We start from the raw sequence: 25324 nt of genomic DNA on the forward strand, positions 1-25324 counted from the left end.
TAGGAGTCCAGACTTTGATGGACACCGGCAGTACCCGAGCCTGGAAGGGTATCAACCAGGAGATGCTTATGGTATGTGACCTTTACTAACTTCTAGGCAACATTCCGTACCAAAAAGCGATATTCAAAATTTCTGGTTGTGTGAAATGGTTAGAAAAACTATTAGATTAAGGAATATTAATTTGGCTCTTCTTTTGTATGTACATGATTTACCAAACGTATTAATTAGAATAAAGACATGATGACTTGAGAACACGACTGTCGGTAGTGTGGGTGAGGCTATCTTAGCCCTACTACCTAGTGGTTCAACACTTGCATGAAGCTAAATGGCTTCAAAGAAGAGCCGCTAAGCTTCAGAACATCAGTGAACTGGTGTCTAGCATTCCTGATCCTGGTATCTATTAGACCTAATGGTGTGTCAAGAAGTCCTGAACGTCATCGTCATGGGCACGAGCAGTGCACGTAGGTATGTCACTTTTAGCAGCATCTGGGCAAAAATTTCTACCCCATGTGATTTGGATAGCACATGCGATGTAATAAGTTTTTTTTGTCTCTCTCTCTGTGGTCGCTCCCTCACGATTGAGGATCGTGGTCATCAGTGGATGTGAATGCTCCACACCTGGTTCTTGTGATCTGCCTCCATCGGTGCCTGTCCATTTTTTTGCCTATTTCATAATAATAATGAGAATTTTGATTTCTGCTAGAACCGCCATTGGTCCACGAGCTCCGTATGGTCCCTCCAAGCGCTCTGCTGGCACCAGCGATGCAGCGTCCGCCGTCTTGCGGCCCCGGCTCTTTGAGGAGCAAGTCCGTATGTTCCTTTTATACAGCCCAAGAGCCTTTTAAAGACCTACACTAGCGTCTCCCGAGCGTTAGCGTTTAGAGTTTTGAATGATTCACGGTTAGTTTCACTAGACTTATATTGACCGGGATATAGACCGTGATTACCTTTTGTATTATTTATGAGCTCCCGATATTTCGACGCAGTTACATGCATCATGTTCACGGGTAACTGAAGATAGCGGGTGGGTGTCGAAGTTGTGTAGACAGCGCTCGGTCTACCCTCATTCTTGCGCGTCGGCTGCGTTCGCTTTCAACATTACCATCGGTCGCATTCACACTTGTTGGTCTGGTCGCGTTCACACTCGTTGGTCTGTCCAAACACACTACACTCACGGTGTCACTACGCGTGTTTGATTCGGATATCACTGGTTTTTCTGGTTTCCGCTATCTTCAGTCACCCGTGAACATAACGTGTAACTTCGTCGAAATATCGGGAGCTCATAAATAATACAAAAGGTAATCACGGTCTATATCCCGGTAAATATAAGTAGTTAGCGTTTAGTCAAGTATATGGCTGCTACTCGACTCGACGCAACGTTGGCACGACAGTAACTGCGCGGCGACAACCGCCGAAGCTCAAGAGACAATAAGGGTTCTCTCTTATTCGACCTCCGTGATCCCTGTAACAAAATTCTTATTTGATCCTTACGTTCCCATATCATGTCAGTCTCGCTCACACAGATCTAGAATCTTAGATAATTGAAGTGTACAAAATGGCATCTCGCATATAAGAACATTTCATGATTGCGAAAGAGGTAATCTATAAATGAAATACCGTGACCACTTTTGGGCTGCATAGCGGCCGCTTGAATGTACATACATACATACAATCACGCCTATTTCCCGGAGGGGGTAGGCAGAGACCACGGATTTCAACTTGCTACGATCCTGACATACCCTCTTTCGCTTCCTTCAGTTTTATAACATTCCTCATACACGCTCGCCGGTTTAGGGTGCTTTTGACCTGGCCTCTCTTCAGGATTTCCCCGATCAGATCAGAGAAAGTCCGCCGAGGTCTGCCCCTTCCAACTCCCGTTTCCACTTTTCCCTTCTCTCCTTCCCTTCCTTTTCCCTTTCTTTTCCTTTCCTTTTTTCCTTTCTCTCTTTGTTAGCCTTCTTTCACTCATTCTCTCCACGTGTCCAAACCATCTCAACATACCTTTTTCAATTTTTGTCACTACATCTTCCTTCAGTCCACACTTTCAAGAGTTAGAAGTGACGAAAGAGCTTGTTGACGGTCTTACCTGATAGACTGTCTTCTCCACATTGAGCTTACATTATTATGCGCAGGAGTTGGAACTCTCGCGCCGCCTCAGTGAGAGTCTGGACATGCAGGAACGATTGGCCGCTGACAATGCAGACCTTGACGTCAAAAGGTCAGTTGAAGCCAAGGGCCTGACGCTCTTTGATAGCAAAAGATAGTCTTATTGCGATTCCTATAAGAGGAAAGAGAAAATAGTGCCATGCTTTGTCCTTATCACCGACCGGGTGGCATCATAGGTAGGAGGCGATGGCGAAATACCGAAATTTATGAGTGAAAGAGAAAAAATCCTATGCTGCCCAAATTTTATATGAGTATTCTTTCTCCTACCCCCGGTCGCTCGGTGGCGCGTCTATAACTACTTGTATATACTATGTCTATGGTAGAAGCATTATTTAGCTGTAATCATGACACTGGGGTCACATAATGTTTGATCCAGACCAAACCCTGTTGAAATTATGGATTGGGAAAAACTATTAACAGTATTAGGGTACCTACAGCCCAAGTTATAGTTATTAAAGTAATAATTTTACCAAGAAATAGATATCCATTGAAATCACAATTAATGGAGCTGCATAAAAATAGGTATGAAGTAGAAAAAACTAAAGTACAAACAGCAACACAACTGTCCATCTGTGCACCTTATTACAATAGTCGTAAGTCCACCTATGGACAGTTAACAGTGTGGGCGATGGTACCCTTAACCACCCGTCCTCAACTTCGCCTATACATAATTTTATTATTAAAACTAGCGACCCGCTCCGGCTTCGCACCTTTACAAATTATACATAAAAACCTTCGTCTTGAATCACCCTATCTATTAAAAAAAACGCATCAAAATCCGTTGAGTAGTTATAAAGATCTAAGCATACATAGAGACCGACGGACGGACAGACAGCGGAAAGCGACTTTGTTTTATACTATGTAGTGATTATACTTAAACTTATACCAAATCGTAAATATTGAATTATTAAATAACGCCCATTTATCGTGGGATTATAATTTAATGCTAGTTTATTGTACACATATACAAATTTTGAACATCATTTCAACCCCGTTAGGGTTATTTATAGTTATAGGTGAAAATTAAATAAGAATTATAGGATTATCGGGTAATGAGAAAGCTGATCAGCTAGCTAAACGGGCTGTAGTAGATGGAAATGAAACGGTCATCAGACCGTGTTACTTAGAAGCTTTTAGTAGCTATAGGAGCACATTCTTTTTGCTATGGAAGGAATACTTTAACGAACGCTCTAAAGAAAAAGGGATTTGGTACAAGGTCATAGTAAGTGAGCCCCTACACATTCCTTGGTTCCTTGATACTGACATGGGTCGGAAAACTATCGTAACAGCGCATAGATTACGAACTGGTCACGTGCCCCTCAATAAATTTAGGTTTCTAATGAAGCAGATCGACTCTCCTAACTGCGACATCTGTGGATCAGTAGAAGATGTCTATCACATTCTAGTAGAGTGTATTAGAAATCGCGCCCTTAGGGAGGCGCTCATAACTTCAGCCAATCTAATGCCATATGACATCGGTGCATTTATACACATTCTTGGTAACCCAACATCGGACACGGCACAAACGGTGTATAGATTGGCTGAAGTTAGGCTTAATAAATAGTTGTTCTGAAATTATAAGAAGCGGACTTAATAGGGCCGATATGTACAACAGTATAAAGGTCCTGTAAAAAAAAATAAAAAAAAAATAAAAAAAAATAAGAATGACATTGACATCTAACCTTTTTTTATATTATTCACGACACATGATAAACCTTATTTACTAAAATCTGTCAACCTTACTCCATAGCCACACTGAAAAACTCAACTGTCCAACTGACATCCTTGACTTGTTTACAATGCATGGATAAATATTTATAAACAGAAAAATACTGCGAAATTATGGATAATGGTTTAAATTCACGTCGCTAACACAGATATAATCTATAAATCTAGAAAAAAATACAAATGTCAACCCGGAAAACCTAACATCTTAAAGGATATAAGCAGCAAAATCTAAAAAGCGTTCGAAGGAAGTTAACATAACTTTCAACAGATCTAAAAGACATGAAAGGACACAAAAGTTCAAGCAGTTACTAAAAACATCTCGAATTAACGGTTATTTGGAAGGGCAACTTAGCAGCAGTTCTTGGCGGGTAACACAGCTGACATCAGACATAGGTGAGTAGACAGAGTAACATATGAGTTTTGCAGGTACATTCTGTATAAGGAGTTGATGGTGAAAGAGCAGAGGTTGGAGACGGCGCGCGCGCAGGCGACCAGGTTGCAAGCGGAGCTGAAACTGTTAGCCAGGGACAATGCTAGGTTGCAGGTAAGGACTTTTAGGGAACCTTTTACTTACTTACTTAACTTACTCCTCTGGCGCAGCGACCCAAAGTGTGTCTTCGCCTCCAACACGACAGTTCGCCACTGATCCCGGTCCTGTGCCGTTTCTCGCTCTTTTTGGACTTAGAAAATTATGTGGGGCTTGGTTTAGAAACTGGATTTCTACGGCTGACTTACGTAATTTTTTTTAGAAGAATTGTTCTAGTCTCAACTTTTTAATACTAGAAAAATTTTATGGAACGTTTTTGTTTACATTTTTTCTAGCTATTTCTAAATTAGCAGCGACTTAGTTCTGTGTCTAAAATAAATGTAGCAAAGCCATCGGCTAAACCGAATAAACTTTACTGTAAAGTACGAATTGGCAGAGAAATGAAATTTCTTGACTGTACCATTATGATCGAACTTAAACTATCGTGAGACATATTTCAAAATATTTAGATCAGTACGGTTTCACTCACTATTATTTTTAGTCGCTTTTGGCGACATGTTTCGGATTCTTTGGGAATCCTTCCTCAGGCACGAGTGTCCGCGGCGGTTGTACGTCTGTAGCGACTAAAAATAATAGTGATATTGATCTAAATATTTTGTACCATTATTCTTATTTTAACCAGGCAGTTATGACTTTATTACAACAATGTCTGATAGGTATTTTTTGTGCTTCCATGTACTTTCAAGAATCACTTTAAGTATTAACCTATCTGAGCAAATATTGTTGAAAACATAGACATATATTATTTCGTAAAGACCGGCCTTACGAGCACTTCGAATGGGGCCGATACATTGGAGTCAAAATCGCATTTAGTTACACCAGCGCGCTCAGTCGTGTGGCGAATTGCGCAGTGAAAATAAACGGCTGGATGAAAAGCAGAGCTTCCCTCCTTGGCCAAAAAATATTGACAACAAAAATTTTGGGTGGCTAATCAACACTCACTGAAATGCACTACTGGTGAAGAGTGTCCACAGTCTCGTCACACGTCCTTCAGTCATGAGGATACGACGAGAAATAGTAAAAACCGGCCAAGTGCGAGTCGGACTCGCACACGAAGGGTTCCCTACCATTATCTGTAAAAATGGTCACCCATCCAAGTACTGACCCCGCCCGACGTTGCTTAACTTCGGTCAAAAATCACGTTTGTTGTATGGGAGCCCCACTTAAATCTCTATTTTATTCTGTTTTTAGTATTTGTTGTTATAGCGGCAACCGAAATACATCATCTGTGAAAATTTCAGCTGTCTAGCTATCACAGATCACGAGATACAGCCTGGTGACAGACGGACAGCGAAGTCTTAGTAATAGGGTCCCGTTTTTACCCTTTGGGTACGGAACCCTAAAAAGAAGAAAAACGTTACGCATATACTACTCGAGCTTTTAGACCATTGATGAATAATATGATTTAAAGGTGAATGTTTTTTTGCAGACTGCAGTAAACAAGCAACCTATTTCTGAGACTGTTGAGGTAACAACATATGGGGCATTTTCTATGAAAAGGGACTTTATTGCCGATGGCGCTTACGCCGCACAGCGTCACGCGGCATTGTATTTATATCGGAGCATCGTTTATAATGGCGTAAGCGCCATCGATAATAAACACCACATATATTATTATTATTTAGCCACTGTATTAATATTTTAACCGCCGTAGACTGATATATGAGACATACAAAATCGGGCTCATTTCGCCGCGGTCTGATAAATAAGACAAAACTTCGTGTAACTACGATGTACCGGCGGCGACACAAGCACGCTCGATGAAAAATTCTATGGCTGTTAAAACGTTAATGCTGTTTTTAATCCCTTTCTAAATAAAAAGAAGGAGTCAATTTAACCTCTCGTCGTATATGATAAAGATACGATCCGAATTTATAGTAATATAATTGCATTGTTGTCGAGATTTTTTTCTGCTCTATTCTGCGCAACCGAGATTTGAACTCACGATTTTTGAACACTAACTCATATACGAATGGCTAACTTGTGTATTTGTCTGCGGAATTGTAGCTTCCCAACGGATGAACGATTTGAGCGCAGTGTTTGTGTATATCTAATAAGATATACTCTCCCAGCCGGTTTCGACTACGGCGGCTATCAGCGCCGTTTTGAATACGTTCTTGTGCTCGCATGTGGCTCGCGTAGCCGGATTTTATTCATTCATTTATTTATTTAAAATTTAAATCAGACAATTAGACTCATATATTAGAAATACCTTACAGACCTTACCTACCCTACCTTTCATACTTTATTTGCGAAAACCCGCGCACATAGGTGTACAGGTTTTTGAAGGGTCGGCAGCGCGCGTGTAATATCTCTGGTGTTGCAGGCGTCCATAGGCTACGGTAACTGCTTACGGCGGGCCGTATGCTTGATTGCCACCGACGTGGTATTAAAAAAAAAACGACGGGCAGGAAAGCACACATGTAATTATACGTGACAGCACCTGTTGGGCGGGCTTTTAGCTAATTCCCTCTGATATCGAGTTTCATAAGTCGACTGGATATAAAGTCATTAGCCGGGTCCACACAGAGCGAGCATACGCGGTAACTTCCTCGCACAAAACGGCCAGTGTAGACGTGCCTCGTGCGCACCGCCTCGGCCGTGGCACGTCTACACTGGCCGTTTTGTGCGCGAGGAACACTGAACAGTAGGTAATAAGGTTAGAATGGCGATGCGAGCAGGGTACGTGTCGCTGCGCGGTTATGAGTAACGTATGAGTATGAGGAAACGCTCGTAAGCCCGTACAAGCCCTGAGCCGCGCTCGCCGCGGTAAATTATTTCAAAACAACATGCCTTCTTGTGCCGTCATAACGTGAAAATCATACCTCTTTAATATGTTCTGTGGCATGGAAATTGCCTCGCGCGTATTCTCGCTCTGTGTGGACCCGCCAATTTGTTTGTTTAACAATAAATGATCTGTGTCTAATAGTAGTACATTATGATACAAGTGTGCTAAGTTGGTCATTACACACGAGGCGATATTGTGCGCGCGAGCTGTAAGCGAGCGCGCAATAAGAAAGCCGATGTGTGTAATGACCAATGTACATGCGTTTCATACGACGTTTTTCAACACACTTGCGAGAAAAAAAATAAACTTTCATATTAATCAAATTTTAATAGTTAAAACAGTATTGTGTGTTTCATCTGTCATACTCGTACTGCCGGCCGGGCTGCGCGCCGCGCACTGCGCAGGCGCGAGGAGCGCGCCCGTGCCCACCAGTCCGACCAATTAAAGAAGGCTCCCTTTCCATGCATATTATTAGCAATCAGTTAGCTTCTTAACTCAGTCGGATAATATAATGAAAAAGCACGAGTGGAAAAATACACTAAAAGAGCACGCGTGTTTAATATCTAGGATTATGAGCCAAAAATCGGTGGAATAAAAACGTCGTTTTGAGCAAGTGTGTTGAAAAATACATATTTGTTCTAGCACCCAGAGCAACCGGGACAGGACAACGCGGCGAGCGGCGAACCTGCTGAGAATTACAACGAATTGGTAAGCATATGGCTGCCTTTACACTGAAGCGGAATTGAGAGTATACGTGCAGGAATCAATAGCATTACATGTAATCCAGCGGAGCGAAGAAGAGAATCAGTGCTATTGCTTGATTCCTCTCATCTCAGTGGGAAGTCAGCCAAGTGTCATAAGGGTTCAAGTTCGTTATATTATACGTACTCAAGGGCCTGACACTCTTTGATAGAGAAAGATAGTCTTATTGCGATTCCTATAAGAGGAAAGAGATAATAGTGCCATGCTTTATCCTTATCACCAACCGGGTGGCATCATAGGTAGGAAGCGATGGCGAAATATCGAAATTTATAATAGTAAAAGAGAAAAAATCCTATGCTTCCCAAATTTTATATTTATTTTTATTCTCATTAAAAAAAGGTGACTGAAATGTAATAATGTGACATACTTTTAGAATCAGCTTAAAACGCCCTTTCATTTGATACTACACACGATAGGTTTCTGAACTTTATGAATTCATTTTTTCCCATACAAAGATGACGCCATAACTCCTTTCCTTTTTTTGGTGCTACGATTCAAATTGATTCAAATGGCTTAAAAAAAGATCAATCGTACTGATTTTCATACTTTTAACACCATAGGTATAGTAAAAATCTTCTCAAATGATTCTTACGTCTAAGACCCTGTCTGTCAAACAAAAGCCATTGTTTCTTTTAATGAGCGGTCAGCCATTGTGTGCCATTGTCTCGGAGCGCGTGCCACGGCGCGTGTCATTGTGTCTAACAATGTCACACAATGGCCGACGGCTCACGCAAAAGAAACAATGGCTTTTGGTTAACAGATAACGTAAAAATCATTTGAGAAGATGCGGATTATACATATACCGATGGAAAGAGAGACAGACGGTGTAAAAACGGTATTTTCAAAACTTCCTTCATGTAACAGGTGAAACAACTGAGCGAGTTAGAAGAGCAAGTCCGAGTGGTGCAAGAGATGGCGACCACCAAACACGCTGACGGCCTTTGCAGCGGGCGGCCTTGCGCGGGCGGCGGCGGCACCAACATATGCTTCGAGCCGCAGGCGAGTACCATAACAAGCACATAATAAATAATAGTACTAACGTACAGAAAGGAAACTTCCTACAAAACCGAAGTTTGACAGCGGTTCAGGGACGAATCATGCTGTCCCTTTTCTAATGTATGGCAATATCCCTTTCGGCTATTTAGGGTTGTCAAAACATCAAACATCAAACATTTATTCAGCAAATAGGCCACAGGGGCACTTTTACATGTAAATTTTTACAAACAATAAAATTAACCAAAAACTAATAAAAAGTATACAAACAACAGACAAGTACTAAAATTGTTTAGAGATGTAAAAGTCTCTAGGTGTCAGAGATAAAATATATATAATAATAAAAAACCGGCCAAGTGCGAGTTGGACTCGCGCACGAAGAGTTCCGTACCATTACGGAAAAAAACGGCAAAAAAATCACGTTTGTTGTATGGGAGCCTTATATTATTCTGTTTATATATATTATTATTAGTATTTATATTATTCTGTTTTTAGTATTTGTTGTTATAGCGGCAACAGAAATACATAATTTCGTGGTTGGTCCCATAGTAAAAGTTGCTCAGTATAATCCCAAAACCTCCCTGGCAACGGGAATGCACTTAATTTCTGTGCATCATCACAAATAAATGCCCTTACCGGGATTCGAACCCAGGACCATCGGCTTCACAAGTTCACAGGCAGGGTCATGATAAATATTAATTACATTCATTTTGATTAATTCATTCTTTGTTATAAACTAATTTCGTAGTTTGTTATTGCGTTGCTTCGCTGCGTCAGATTCAGAAATTAATCCCTTTTAATTACCGTTTTTAGGGTTCCGTACCCAAAGTTTAAAAAACGGGACTCTATTACTAAGACTTCACTGTCCGTCTGTCCGTCTGTCTGTCTGTCTGTCCGTCTGTCCGTCTGTCACCAAACTGTATCTCATGAACCGTGATAGCTAGACAGTTGAAATTTTGACAGATGATGTATTTCTGTTGCCGCTATGACAACAAATACTAAAAACAGAATAAAATAAATATTTCAGTGTATACAACAAACGCGATTTTTTTTTGCCTTTTTTGCTTAATGGTACGGAACCCTTCGTGCGCGAGTCCAATTTGCACTTGGCCGGTTTTTTTTTAGCCTTACGTCCTCCTAACAGAATTATTTTGTCTGCAGGCGGGCATGCCACCGATGCCTCCCACCCATCGTGACGTAAGTTGAATTATACTGGTTATAGTTGAAATACAAATTTCGCTGCAGCACTCTCTGCCTATTATGCCTATGCCCATTCCTGGTTGCGATACGGTATCGTGATGTGGGGTGATAGTACTGATGCACACGACTTGTTTGTAATGCAGAAAAGGTGTATAGGTATATTGCTAAAAAAATATAACAGTGAAAGTTGTCACCCTTATTTTTCTGAGCATGGTATACTTACATTACCATGCATCTATATTTTTGAACTAGCCATGTTTGTGAGGAAAAATATGCACTTGTTCCAAAAACAGCAAAATGAAAGGTTAAAAAACAAACTTCAATTACCTGCACCAAAACTAGAACTATTCCGAAACAGCCCCCTATACGCCGCCGCAAAATATTATAACAATTTTCCGAGGGACGAAACGTTTGCAAAAGGCATTTCTTATTAATAAAAACTATTATGCAGTTGACGATTTTTTTAATGATTCCGATATTTGTACCAACTAATGTTACTGTGTAAATAATTATAATTTATATTAATTTAATATTTATATTAGCACTAGTCCTAGTTTTAAGTTTTAACTGCCATACCCGTTCCGGGTCCATGAGATACTTGTTACATGTTTTTAACATCTTGTAATTACCATGGTGCAATAAAGAAATAAAGAAAGAAACTATTCACTTAAGGGTAGAATGACACATGCCAAAAAGGACATACAAACCTACCATACAAACGTAGTTCCGCTCTCATTTTAAAACGACTAGCTAGATTGCTCTGAAACTTTGTACTTACAATACGATAACCTATATCATCTGTCTATAATTAAGAAGTTTATGTAGCTTCAGATACCATAGTTTAAAAAATACAGCGAATTTAAGTTTTTCATACGAAACTTGTTTTTGCTCTATTTCGTTTGTTTTATAAATTGGAGCTATGTAAACTAATTTCAGACCTAGATATACCTCATGTATGTGCAAAGTTTCATTACAATCCAACACGTAGTTTTAAAATGAGAGCGGAACTACGTTTGTACGGGAAGGTGCAATTCGGCCTAGCTTGCCGAGGAATCTTACACAGATACAGTACAGCTTATCATTGCACCTTTGATTTTTTTTACAGTGTCACAAATGCCCTCCATGCCCCGCATCCTGTAATCCAGATGCAGCACTGGTGAGCCTCGTTCATAACCTAACCCAAATCTGAAAGAAAGTGTAGTACTTATATTAGGGCCTATGGAACTCTCCGCGCGAGCTCGGAATTATACCTACGACTCGCTTACCGCCGGCGGGACTCAAGCTAGCCAGTTGGTTGCCACACGCGCTCACGCACGCAAATAACACAGCTGCGGAAACAACAAAACAAATAAAAAATATAGTTATTTCCTGTTTCGACGGATGACGAAAAGTAAGTAGACATTCTCAATATAGGTACCTATACCTACTGTTATTATTTTTAAGATAGTTACAAGCTACGTAGGTACTATTAAGGCCGTTCCATCGGTTTGCCGCTGTCTTTGTCACATTTCGCAAGAAAGAACGGGAAAGGACATACGCGCCAAGTGTCAATTTTGATCGAATTTTGTCGGTTTTTATTTATTTTAAAAACGTTACCTTACAATATCGAAATTCTAAAGCTAATATGAAATTACTATTTATGTTAAGATTGTTTTTTCTTCTTTTTTTGTTTATAGTATCACATAATAAATAACCGAGTAAAGTAGGATTAAAAGTCCGAGTTAGAGGTTACTTTGGGAATTAATTGTATCGAGCGAAGTGTCATAATTCGTGTATCGGAAGCTGTTCAGACACACAAAAGGCCCACTGTGCACCGATAGCGGGCTGCACCGTTGGATGCGCCCACCTCCCAAAACCAGACGCGATCCGAGCGCGGTCACGCGAACACACATAATACTTACATATATATATATTGTAATATTCCAAAGTATTAAAAAACTAGTTACATCATAAAAGGTGAATTTATTGAAGAGAACCTCATAGAAGATCGAACAGAAGCTATGTTGTTAAAGATAATATAGTCAAGAACTACATATATTTTTTCCACGTCTACGAATATCAACGCCTCTTAGAAAAACAGGATCATATAAGGAAATTTTTCGCCTTCTGGCTCAGGGAACCGCCTTAAATTGTTTTAAAGATATATCTACCTAAGACACCTAATTATTTGAAAGAAGCGTCGGCAACCCTAGCGTTGTATTGGCGCGCGCGGTGCGGGGAGCGAGCGGTGCGTTGAAGGTCACTCCATTGTATTTTTATGTAGGTATCAAAACGGTAGGTATTTGCGTTTTCTTTGAGAGATAAGTATCTGTTCGTAAGAACTATTATATAAGCTGTGCTTATAGACTATGTGTGATTACACGATAAATAGTAGTACGACGCACTACTCCCGCTAGCTTCACTCCGTTGGGCAGAGTGATGGCGAGCGGGAGCCTGGCGGAGTGCATTTTGCTGCGGCGGCAGCGGCGAGCGGCGGCCATAGGTTGGAGCGAGACACGGCGATCGGACCTTTCGTTCCCACCTATGGCCGCCGTTCGTCGCTGCCGCCGCCGCGCGATGTCCTGGCCGGGCCGTAATAACAGTTGTTTTATTTGTTCATCCACACGGACTCCGGACGTCACAGTACCTATATACAACTTTGAATTAAATTACCCCTTGGTTTTCAGACCCCGGCAGAAAAGGAAGTTATCCAACTTAAAGAGACGCTTCAAAAGTCTGAAGATGAATGCAAGAGCTACATAGCAGAGGTATTCTGTTACACAATATTATTTAACCTTTTGAAAACCAAAAACACCTAAAGTCGTTACTAGTCGCTACGGACAACTATAGGTGTTATATGTGCGCTGCAAAGTAACCTTAACACTTTCAAGTAAGGTTTACATCAGCACAGAATTATTACCATACAGAACGGCCACTAACCGCCCCGCCCCGACTTGAATTACGTAGCCCTGCGGCAGAATTCTGGCGGACTTCTGGCGTACTCTCAGTTCGGTTAGCGACGCGATCACGGAACGTTCAAAATGCCGCTGTATTGATCACAATACAACGGCATTTTGTACGTTACGTCATCGCATGTACGGCTACTTATCAGTTTGTAGAAATAATTATCAAGTTTTCAATATCCAAAACACCAAATATAAGTAAGGTAAACGTCTGAGTTCTCGACGCGGTACGAGTATATGGAATGGGCATCCTATGTCAAAGTGACATGGCTTAAATTCGAATGAAGAAAAATCCTCTTAGTTCGAATTTAAACCATGTCACTTTGACATAGAGTGCCCATGCCATATACTAGTACCGCGTCGAGCACTCGGACGTTTATTAAAAAAGGCTAAACTTTTGCATGTAAATTATAATATCATACGTCACATACCTACACGACTATATTTTTCTGCTCCTGAATTAAACACAACGTTGAGTTTTTTCTTTATTTGATGCATGTACGCTCTCCTTGGTCTTCCCTTCTTCCTCTTTGTTTCAACTTTCCCTTCTATGTTTTTGATAAATTCGTCGTGTCCAGGTGCCAAGCATCTTTCCTCTTCTGTTTATGACCACAACGCTCGTATAAATATTTCCGTTTCAGTGCGCACTGCTCCGCTCTGAGGTGCTGAAACGGAAGGAGGAGGCGGAAACGGAGCGGTGCATCGCCCGCGAGACTAAAGCTCGATTGAGGAAACTGGAGATGAAATTCGAGGGTCTGACCCCGAAGACCAACATGCAGGGACCGGTGGACAAGGCGTTTGAGAACGTAAGTTTGATTACTTACTTACTGGTGTGGCGTGACGACCCGAAGTGGATCTTGGAATCCGACATCAAGACCGCCATGCTTCTCTGTCCAAAGCCATCCACAGTCATTGGAGAAACGAAAGCCGCCAAACTTCGAAAGCTCGGGCACTTTGTCCTGTCGTGAAGTCTGGAGGCTGTATTTTGACGTACCAAATGGCCGAAGACCTTCTTTACGTCCTAGGTACCGGAGGGACGAAGTGCTAAAAGACCTTAGCGAACTCGACGCCGTAGTTAGATTAGACAGAAGTTTGTTAAATTCCTTTTATTACTTTCATTGCAAGGAGCGATATGTAGACGAGGAGGTGTCATTTAGTGATGAGATTTTAAGGTCTCATTCAGAAGACATATCGTCAGGTGACAGCCAAAACTCACTTATTACTACCACAACTTGCGGTATTACATAAATGAAAAGCCTTGCGATATTCCTCATATCAATGGTCAATAGCATATGCACGCTGCTCTGGTGGCTAGCAATCCATTGTCACTAATCAATCTGCAACACTCAATAGGGAGTATTACTGCAATGTTCTGCCGCCAGAGTGCAGCACTAGCGCCTATTGTAAGCCATAGAATAACTTTTACATACTGTGCCTTAAACTATTTTTGACAAGTTTCCACAGACAATAAAATATGACATTGACACATCAATGCGGTTTGTTAACAAAGGGCCTACCGGGAAACGCGAAAAGGTTAGATAAATGAAATTTCGATCTTCTTGTGTCGCGGTAGACCCTCAGATTGTGATGGATTGTGGTAGTGGCGCCCCCTACGCAGAGTCCCGCGTAATACTCCCTATTATCCAAACTTGAAATCGAAAATCTGCCGTTAGACACCCTATTTCATGTATCATAAGCCCCCTCTACACTCGTGCGCGAATCGCGGCGCGAAGCCGCGAACGCGAGTGTAGAGTCTAGTTCGCTAATCAGCGAAATCGAGTCTACACTCGCGTTCGCGGCTACTCGCCGCGTAGTCTGGAGCAGGCTATAGACACAATGATTATGAAATTTCATGCTTAGTATAGCAGTCTTATTTTTTCCCAGGAAGTGAACGTGCAGAATCTCAGGCAGATGCTTCGCGAGGCAAACACAGAGATCGACGAACAGCTGACCCTGATCACCGAGATGGAGAAACAGCTTCAGGACTATCGTCTGAAGGCAAGTAGTTTCCTCCTTTTCCTCGCGTCGTATTCCTCATTATAAGTGGTTAGACCAACTTAAGCAGAAACGAATTCGCAGAGCTGCTGGTGATTCCACAGTCAAGACGCATCTGTGATCGGTGCGGCAAGAAATGCCGATCGGCCATTGGTCTATGTAGTCATCGCAGCCGATGTAGACTGGAGACTACCTCCTCAAAATACCTCTTTAGTCGCTGCAACTTTTATCTGTAAAGATGCTGTGCCCAATGATGAAGTATATAGTGTTAATGGGCTTTTTTGAGTGCCACTAGACCAAGCAGTGAATTGTGGCGGCCAGTTCATTACTGATGCCCATTGAACCTAGGAAAGTTCCTTTTCGCCATCGTCCTACGCGACAACATTACCATCCTCACCACTTAGATGGTTGGCAGTCCTCAACTGTGCGTTTCTCGAGAAACTTCCTGCCTAGCACAGCTAAACTGTGGAATGAACTGTTGCCTGCAGCATTTCCGGACCGATACGACCTTCAAACATTCAAGAAAAGAGCGTACTCCCATCTTAAAGGCCGGCAACGCACTTACAACCCCTCTGGTGTTGCGGGTGTCTATGGGTGGCGGTAATCGCTTACCATCAGGTGATCCGTCTGCTCGTTTGCCTCCTATATCATACAAAAAAAACATTTTCTTTGTGCCGTAAAATGTTGTGTACCTCATACATTGTAATACGTGCCGCCCTAAGTAGGTACTTCTTTTTGACATAGTGGTCCGCAGGCACAGAAAATGTGCATTGCAGTTTCCTCTGACTCCTAGCAGGATCTGCATACCGCGTCTTGTTTCTTTCCAATGAGGGCTAACGAGTATGAATTCGCCGCTAGGGGCGCTAGTGTAGATGGTGGTCTTTTCCATAGTTCGAAATGTCAAATGTCACTTAAATGACTGACAGCTGTTCTTTAGTCTTTTGGACCACCATCAACAGAGGCGCCAACTGGTGAGCAAAAAAACGATAGCCCTCATTAGAAACATGTGTTTGTTCAACATGCAGTCCCGTCAATATTCTTGTCGCGCAGTGACTTGAGTGAATGTTTTGTGTCTTAGAGCCCTAGAAGCTCCTTAGCTGTTGAACACTTTGATTCAATCTTGTCTACTGTTTTGTCCTCGTATTCCTCATTGCTGAGGGTCGTGAATTATGCTATATGCTTTATGCTCCTAAGCTTCATTTGTGCATTATGCTTCTCCATCTGTGTATGTCCTTGGACGTCATGGAGAGCATCATGTTGCTTGGTGTCGGATTGAGCGGATTTGGTAGAACCATCTGGCTGGACCGCGATCGCTCGGTGTCTTTCCATCGACCTTCCCAGTAATCATCAGTCGTTCGAGATGATGTCCGATTTTCCGAGCAATGTGAGTGAAAAGCTCTTGAATCCTTCGCGAGCAGGTGGTGGAGGGTCTCGTTTTCGGGTTGAGTTCTCTAAGGATAGACGCATTGGTTCTAAATTCGGTCCATGGAATTTGAAGCGTGTTAAAGGGTATTTTGAAGCCTCGTGTATCCGTGATGTGATGATGATGTTGATAATGTCAATGTAATGTAATGTCACGGTACAATGCTGGTTACTGTCCTTACCGATCGGAGTAACAGAATAAGTAATAGTATTATCATACAGAACGGCCACGCACCGCCCCGCCCCGACTCGAATGACCTCGCCACGCGACAGAAGATTGCTGGCCGTTTGCCGACCGCTCAGTACTATTTTTAAGCAACTTACTCACACTATGACGCATGACGCGTGTACAGACGTGCCGTTCAAACATAGAAACGCAAGTAATTTTTGATGTATAGCGTGTCCGCCCTGTGTCGAAGTTTTCAGTGTCAGGTGTCAATTTTCAAGTTAGTAAAATAGGCGTCTGTTATCGTTATCGCTCATGGAGAAATATGGTTGTCAGAAGTGATTTTCATTGATAATCGGTACCAGTCTTGAGTGAGTTTTCTAAAAATAGGCCCCGTAGTTCATACGTACTGATGTACAGTTGGATATTTTCCAAAATCGCAAAATTTTTACAAAAAATATTAATTTCAGAAACTTCCCATTTCAGTAATTTCAATTTTGTTTATTTCTTGTGAAATTATCGTAAAATTTCTGATAAGTTTTCCAACAATTTGCATATTTGCACTCATACGTTACCAACATCAAATATTCCCTCGCTGCCCCGTTTGATAACATCCTTAATTAATGCTGATACATGCATGTTCCAGTACCTCCAAGCTCAGCAGCTATCGGAAGAGCAGAAGAGGCAGCTGGCGTCGCTTGACGCCGATAACGTCCGCATATCAGAACAGATCAACTATGAGATCCAGCGCGTCAAGGTACGTTAGACCGTTTTTTACGATCACTAGAGATTTGATTGGATACTAGAAGCACAGAATAAATAATAGTATTAGGTACAGAATATTCACTCTCTTACAAAACGCGTCTATTACGACAAATATGGCCGCTAGGTGGCGCAAGTGCGAACAGGCGTCCGTTCCGTAGCGGTGCGCGGCAACTAAGTACTAGTAAGTACTATGGCTAGACACCAAAATTGGTATGGGCCGCATGTACTTGTAGCGACGCGACGAAATAGCGGAGTAAGCCACGCCTGCTACAATAGAACCTACATACTTAATACGATCACACATTGGATTGGATATTAGAAGCAAAATTTTTTATATAAGGTCCCAAGGTTTTAGGTAAGTTCCTTCATATATCGATATTTTATATATATAAGTATATACTTTTCTCTAATACTAGTGGTCGCTCCACCCAGCTTCATTTGTAACTGTATATTATTTGCAAGTATTATTTCGGTGCTGATGAGTGATGTCTCAAAATTCTTTATAACCGCAAAAGATGCCTTTTTAACGTGGTCTCTTCAGATTCCTCTTAACCTTTTGATAGTCAAGAACACCCAAAGGCGTCAGAACAAGTATCCATAGCGCCATGGACAACTGAAGGGTACACGGAAAGAACATGTCTAGTCACTTTAGTAACATTTTGAGTAATCACGATTTAAAATTTGGAACCATGTCAAAATATATGGTAATTACGTGACCAGATCTTTTTTAGCTAAGAAAAAAGTTGTGTTACATATATTATACAGTGGTAGCAAAAGATATACCTAATAGTTCATTAAGAGCTCTACATTTCGAGATAAAAATCTCGTTTTCCGAAGAAAGTGACTAGACATGTTCTTTCCGTGTACCCTTCAACTATAAGTGTTATGATGGCTTATAGCGTACGCGGTCAAAGTAACCTTCACACTCAAGTAAGATTAACATTTAAATTCCAAGTATAGTTAAAAGATAACTCATGGCAGAGCTGGTGCGAAGTCAGGCAGTTTACACTTTACTTGCCGTCGCTGGTAACACGATTCGCGGGTCATGGATTTATACATCTTGCCAGTGCCGACTGTTCGTGATTTCAGATCAAGTTTCAAGAGAAACTCCAGGAGTTGACTCCCCTACCCAGGCTGCTTCAAGCCACACACAGTCAGCTGCGAGACGCTCAGCAGCAGCAAGCTCTAGCTGAACATAGAGCCGAGCAGCTGGCCAGGGAACTCATATGTGCCAGGGATAAGGTAAGGTCTTCCCTGCTAAAAATGCCTAAAAGTAAGATTCATTTTACTTTGTACACTTGCCCCTTAACAAGTTTAGCTTCAGCAGTTGACTCTTAGCGCCACTTGCACCATCCCAATTACCCGGTGTTAACCGGTTAATCCTGGAGTTACCATGGTTACCAGTACAGTTTGACACAGGTTAGCTGGTTAATAGTGCAAGTGGCCGTTCATTACTACAGCTTTAAACTGTACTTAGCTTAGGCTTGCCCAGAAGCAGCAGGCTCTAGCCGAATATAGGGCCTAGCAGCTCGTTAAGGAGCTATTATGCGCTAGAAATTTAAGGTTATCTGAGAGCTATAAACGCCCAGAAGAATTAGATCCGGACAATGGAGCCAGACGTGAGTTACTCATTTTACGGTGTACTGGGGAAATATGAATGTTTAACGGTCGGCGAAAAAGTGAGCTTATGTGGACGGTTATACACACTAAGAATAATGGGATACAAAAGTCGTGAATAAATAAATTACAGCGGAATAAAATCACCAGTTTAAAAGCACTTAGAAAATATTATTTTAAGAGTAATTTTATTGCACTTAAACTATCGTGAGACATATTTCAAAATATTTATCAGTACGGTATTATTATTACAGCATTTTTAGTCGCTTTTGGCGACATGTTTCGGATTCTTTGGGGATCTATCCTCAGGCACGAGTGTCCGCGGCGGTTGTACGTCGTGCAAAAGCGACTAAAAATAATAGTGAGTAAAAACCGTACTAATAAATATTTTAGAAATTTTATTGTGATAGAAACAAGCAATCTTTTACGGTACGTAAGAACGTGTTGTCAATGCGGGTGAGTTGGCAGTGAATTAACCGACATATAATAATAATAGATGTAAGATGTGTAGAAATTAGTTAAAAATTATGTCTATGTCTATCACTAACGGTTTTGCCAGTATACTTAATCAAATTTCCTACTAGTTTTTGTCTCATTTTATGCACCAGTCTATTTTTCCCCCGTTTGACGGTATTCTAACAAGAGAAACTCCAAAATTTTAATTACAGGGGCAGTGGCAGGTTTGAGCTATGCTCAGAAGTGAATATATACCGGGGATCTCATATGTAACAAGGATAAGTTCAGAATTTTTCCTGAGTCTTGAGGGTTTCATGCTGATTAACAGAAACCGTTGGGGCAAAGTTGCAGAACTAGAGGGTCCAATAGACTGTTCTACTTGAGAATTCTCAATTGTTTTAGACTAAAATCTGTAATTAATCTTTCGAATTTTCTTATAGATTTCTGTCCTGGAGTATACTCTGAACAAGCCGGTGGAGAAAAAGCCGGGAACAGACCGCGTGGCTGAAGGCAAATTGCTGGCTGCCACGCAGCAGCGGGTGTCGCAGCTCGCGGACGAAAACAACAAGTTGAAGGCCGAACTGGACAGATCTAAGTCAGTAGTAACCTCTTGTCTGTGATACCTAAGGATCCTGACCGAAATTTGAGTCATCTTTACCTACATTAATGAAAGGACGAAGGATTGCGTATCATTAAAATAAACAACGTTTTGAAATAATAATGTCAACGACTCTTACACGTATTTTAACACATTCACTGCCCCCAACGCACATGTGCGTTCACCGTCATACAAGTTTGTTCCTAGGCCACGCCCCTTGGCAGTGAATACGTTAAACGGCATACGAACATTATTACCATATGTAAACTGATTGTAGTAACACCACAGAATAAGTAATAGTATTATCATACAGAACGGCCACGCACCGCCCCGCCCCGATTCGAATTACCTCGCCCCGCGACACCAGATTGACGGCCGTTTGCCGGCCGCTGAGTTGTTTTTAAGCAACTTACTCACACTATGACGCATGACGCGTGTACAGACGTGCCGTTCACACATAGAAACGCAAGTTATTTTTGATGTATAGCGTGTCCGCCCTGTGGTAACACTATCTTAGGGTTAAACAGAATGTTGTCAAGCTTCAAAGAAAAACTTTGCTCCTTTGTCAAAAAATAACTACCTATATTTTGTTACAGGAACAGCGTCATTCGTCTAGAAGAGTCTCTACTGGCATGTGGCAACCGGTTCCAGGAGAAGATCGATGAGAACCAGAGACTGTTGGGCGAACAGCAGAAGATAAAAGAAGAAGCGGAGAGAGCCATCGCTCGTGCTAACCAGCGTACTGAAACTATTCGGAAGTAAGTTTCATTTGACCTCGAAACTAAAGAAAAAGAAAACCGGACAAGTGCGAGTCGGACATGTTAAATAATTCTTCAGAACATAGCCCATTGTACAAGCCGTACAACATACACAAGGAGTCTTTCCTTCTACGTATTCGAGCATTTACATTTTAACTTGTACTTTATAGCGCGACTTAAGTTGTGCTTAAATCACTTCTCTTACCTAACAAAATGTATGAGATTTGACGTTGACCGTCAGTTTTGTGACGATTCGCTAACCAATAGTACACACTACACAGTTAAATAGTAGATATTACTGCAATGTTCTGCCACCAGAGTGCAGGACTAGCCTTTTTAGTAAACCATAGAGTAACTTATACATACTGTACCTTTAACAGGTTTTTGACCAGTTTTCAGAGGTAATAAAAAATGAAATTGATGCATCAAGGCGGTTTGCTTACAGAGGACCTACCGGGATACGCGAATCCGAAAATTAGCTATCTTCTTCTTTGTCGGTCGAACGGCTCGAATATGCAAGAGTTACAGAGATGTTAGATAAATAAAATTGCGGTAGTGGCGCCCTGGCACGCAGAATTTCGCGTAATATTCCCTATTAGCGCCCGCATTAGAAAATATGATTACATCCTTACGGGACATTACATAACTTCTATTATATCCGCAGATGCATGCAGACGACCATTGCAGAGATAGAGATGCAGCTTGCCGCAAGCAGGGCAAAGGTGGCCGCCGCAGACAAGGAACGGGAAGAGGTTTGACTTAATTTCTCGAAATTAAATTGGATTCGATTCTTCACATTCCAGTGCCAGAGTGGCAAGCATCCAGCTAGTAAGTGGACCTTTCGGCGGGGCAAACAACGTTTAACTAAATTTATATTGACCGGGATATAGACCGTGATTACCTTTTGTATTATTTGTGAGCTCCCGATATTTCGACGCAGTTACATGCATCATGTTCACGGGTGACTGAAGATAGCGGGTGGGTGTCAAAGTTGTGTAGACCGCGCTCTAACCGTGAATCATACAAAACTCTAAGCAACGTTAAAATGCACTCAGGCCTACAGATGTATACTTAAGTTGCGGAAACTTTCTAAAAGGCTTTCTAAAAATAAACCGGCCAATTGCGAGTCGGACTCGCGCACCGAGGGTTCCGTACTTTTTAGTATTTATTGTTATAGCGGCAACAGAAATACATCATCTGTATAAAATTCAACTGTCTAGCTATCACGGTTCATGAGATACAGCCTGGTGACAGACAGACAGACGGACAGACGGGCAGACGGACCGCGGAGTCTTAGTAATAAGGTCCCGTTTTTACCCTTTAGGTACGGAACCCTAAAAACACTGGAAACAAAAGAATCTTTCATTATAGAATAAGGAAAATGTCTAGTATGTCTACTCCTATACAATAATATCAAGGATTTCCGATAATTTTCTATCACCCACATCATTTTTTTTAATTTTCGAGCACCCTAAACCGGCGAGCGTGTATGAGGAATGTTATGAAAGTGAAGGAAGCGAAAGAGGTATGTCAGGATCGTAGCAAGTGGAAATCCGTGGTCTCTGCCTACCCCTCCGGGAAATAGGCGTGATTATATGTATGTATGTATGATAATTCGCAATTTTGGTAACTGACATTCCGACGTCACATTAGTTTGCCTCTTGCATTTTGCTGCACAGGACTTAATCGCGTATATGTATAGGTATAAATTTTTTTTTTTTTTTTTACTAGCCCAATTTAGTGTCCCACTGCTGGGCAAAGGCCTCCCCTCGTTTCCTCCACTCGACCCTGTCGTTTGTAGTGTCCCGCCAATTCGGATAAAATGCGTCTAAGTCGTCCCGCCATCTCCTTTTCGGCCTGCCTGCACAATTGGAACAATTTATAATAACAGCACAGCCAACATTAAATTACACGCACCTGGTCCTATATTTAAAATAGAGAAAGGCGTTAAACAGGGCGACCCGCTGTCTCCTAAACTGTTCACCAGTTGCCTAGAGGAGATATTCAAAAAGCTGGCGGTCTCGTGGGAAGGATTGGGCATTGTCGTCGGTAATAAACGGTTAACTAACCTGCGTTTTGCCGACGACATCGTCCTTTTCTCCCACACGGCATCTCAACTACAACACATGCTACAAGATCTCAGCACAGCGAGCCTTGAGGTTGGACTCACAATGAACAGAGCGAAAACTCAGTTGATGACCAATGGAGCAAAACACAGGGTCACGGTAGATGGGCAGGATATACAGTATGTTGATGAGTACATTTACTTGGGCCAGATAGCCTCCTTCGAAAACAGGCAAACCATAGAGGTCAATAGACGTATTGACAACGCCTGGAAGAGCTTCTGGTCCATGAAGGCGCTATTGAAGGGCGACCTTCCCCTGTGTCTCAAGCGCAAACTCATCGACATGTGTATCCTGCCTATCCTAACCTACGGTGCTCAAACATGGTCATTAACTGAGGCGTTAAAGTCCAAACTCAAGGTTTGCCAGCGAGCGATGGAGCGCAGTATACTAGGTGTTCGCAGAACTGATAGAATCAGAAACACGGAACTGCGCTCCAGAACTCGAGTTGTAGATGTAGGTGTCCAGACCGCTAAGCTTAAGTGGGACTGGGCTGGGCATGTCTGCCGCATGCACCCTGAAAGGTGGGCCAAAATGGTTACCGAGTATAAATAATCTTGAAAATCACCTCCGACGATTAAGGGATAACCTATCAGTTTTTATGAAATTTTCAAGTGTATTTACTTTATAACGCAGGCCTTATGCCAGTTCTCTATGAACTTCAGTATTATCTATCAAGTCAAACGGCAATAGCCATGACGCCATGAATTTTTAGGGTTCCGTACCCAAAGGGTAAAAACGGGACCCTATTACTAAGACTCCGCTGTCTGTCGGTCTGTCTGTTTGTCTGTCTGTCTGTCACCAGGCTGTATCTCATGAACCGTGATAGCTAGACAGTTGAAATTTTCACAGATGATGTATTTCTGTAGCCGCTATAACAACAAATACTAAAAAGTACGGAACCCTCGGTGGGCGATTCCGACTCGCACGACCGGTTTTTTTATTATCAGATGATAAAATTGTTTAACTATATCATAGAGTAACTTATACTAGAGCGGTACTGTCATAGTAAATTTTGTAACCCCAGTAAATTCACTGCCATCTGTCCACACACTTTAAAACTAAAAATTAAGATTTATAAAAATACGATAGAATGTATTTAAATATGGATAAATGATTTTTTTTATTTGCATTAATTATTTTTATGATTTTGACCCATGTTCTTTCACTGATATTCGTTAAAATTGTTAAATAACAAACGAAACCGTCAACGCCATCTATACGACTGTAGGCCAAAACTAGTAGCGCCCTCTGAACGAGAATCAAATTTTCTTGTTTTTCGAGGCACGTTTTTTCCTTAGACTGTATCCATCTATTACGGAGTTATATCTATCTTTGACTATATGCTACGTTTACAGCTCCGCCTCAACATGGAGAACCAAGTTACCCGGCTTCAAGACAACTGCGAGATGGCGCATCGGCGCGTGCGCGGGCTCGCCGGGCAGGTCGCCGCGCTGCGCAAGATCGCGCCGGAAACGGACACGGTACCGGACTCCCGGCAGCCGTGCGTGTGCAAGGACTATATGGAGACGCTTGCTCCTGAAGCTAAAAAATAAATTTAGATGTATTTTATTCACTAAATCTACTCACTCTGTTGCAACGTTTTGTTTTATTGTATGTACATCTTTGGGGTCTATATTGTTTCCCATATAGTTTTAAGTCATGTATTGTTTGTACACATTTTCGTTAGTCATAATTTGGTTTTTTAGGGTTCCGTACCCAAAGGGTAAAAATGGGACCCTATTACTAAGACTCTGCTGTCCGTCTGTCTGTCACCAGGCTGTATCTCATGAACCGTGATAGCTAGACAGTTGAAATTTTCACAGATGATGTATTTCTGTTGCCGCTATAACAACAAATACTAAAAACAGAATAATATAAATATTTAAATGGGGCTCCCATACAACAAACGTGATTTTTTGCTGTTTTTTCTGTAATGGTACGGAGCGTCTTCGTGCGCGAGTCCGACTCGCACTTGGCCGGTATTCTTAGAAACGCGTAACTTTTCAGGACTGCCATAAAACAAACCTAACCTAATCTATCTTATCTATAGGATAACCTGAGGAAAATCCTGAAAGTTAACGGATTCAGAATTATGACTAATGATAATATGACAATCATTACATTATGACTTTCAATAATTATGTCAAACAAAGGGACCCCCCTATCTTTGTCACAAAGTTTTTGATGGTAGACAAGACAATCAATTAATCAGTGTTTTTTCATTGATTCTGCACCCATAGCAATTTCTAACTTCACGGTTTTTAAGCTTCCTCCATTACTTAATTTGATAATAAT

At 41.6% G+C, this 25324-nt stretch overlaps 1 protein-coding gene across 1 annotated transcript; it reads left to right on the forward strand.

Moving 5' to 3' along the window:
* The first annotated feature begins 2 nt into the window (after nt 1-2).
* On the forward strand, nt 3-24605 carry LOC134755059 (fas-binding factor 1-like). Its single transcript, XM_063691537.1, has 18 exons — nt 3-71; nt 704-810; nt 2133-2218; nt 4321-4438; nt 5871-5909; nt 7872-7937; nt 8856-8990; nt 10146-10181; nt 11290-11340; nt 12851-12931; nt 13768-13932; nt 15011-15124; nt 17356-17466; nt 18564-18716; nt 19988-20142; nt 20742-20903; nt 21568-21655; nt 24385-24605. The coding sequence occupies exons 2-18, from the start codon at nt 730-732 to the stop codon at nt 24580-24582; spliced, it is 1839 nt and encodes a 612-aa protein (XP_063547607.1). The 5' UTR covers nt 3-71; nt 704-729; the 3' UTR covers nt 24583-24605.
* Nucleotides 24606-25324: the final 719 nt, after the last annotated feature.

This window comes from Cydia strobilella, chromosome Z (assembly GCF_947568885.1).
Source record: "Cydia strobilella chromosome Z, ilCydStro3.1, whole genome shotgun sequence".
Taxonomy (NCBI): Eukaryota; Metazoa; Arthropoda; class Insecta; order Lepidoptera; family Tortricidae; genus Cydia; species Cydia strobilella.

Excerpts from the sequence above, each read along its gene's own strand:
- LOC134755059 (XM_063691537.1), top strand. The coding sequence starts at position 730 with ATGGTCCCTCCAAGCGCTCTGCTGGCACCAGCGATGCAGCGTCCGCCG. Across the intron at positions 17,467-18,563 it reads ATGAGATCCAGCGCGTCAAG|ATCAAGTTTCAAGAGAAACT; the intron begins GTACGTTAGACC and ends TCGTGATTTCAG. Across the intron at positions 21,656-24,384 it reads CAGACAAGGAACGGGAAGAG|CTCCGCCTCAACATGGAGAA; the intron begins GTTTGACTTAAT and ends CTACGTTTACAG.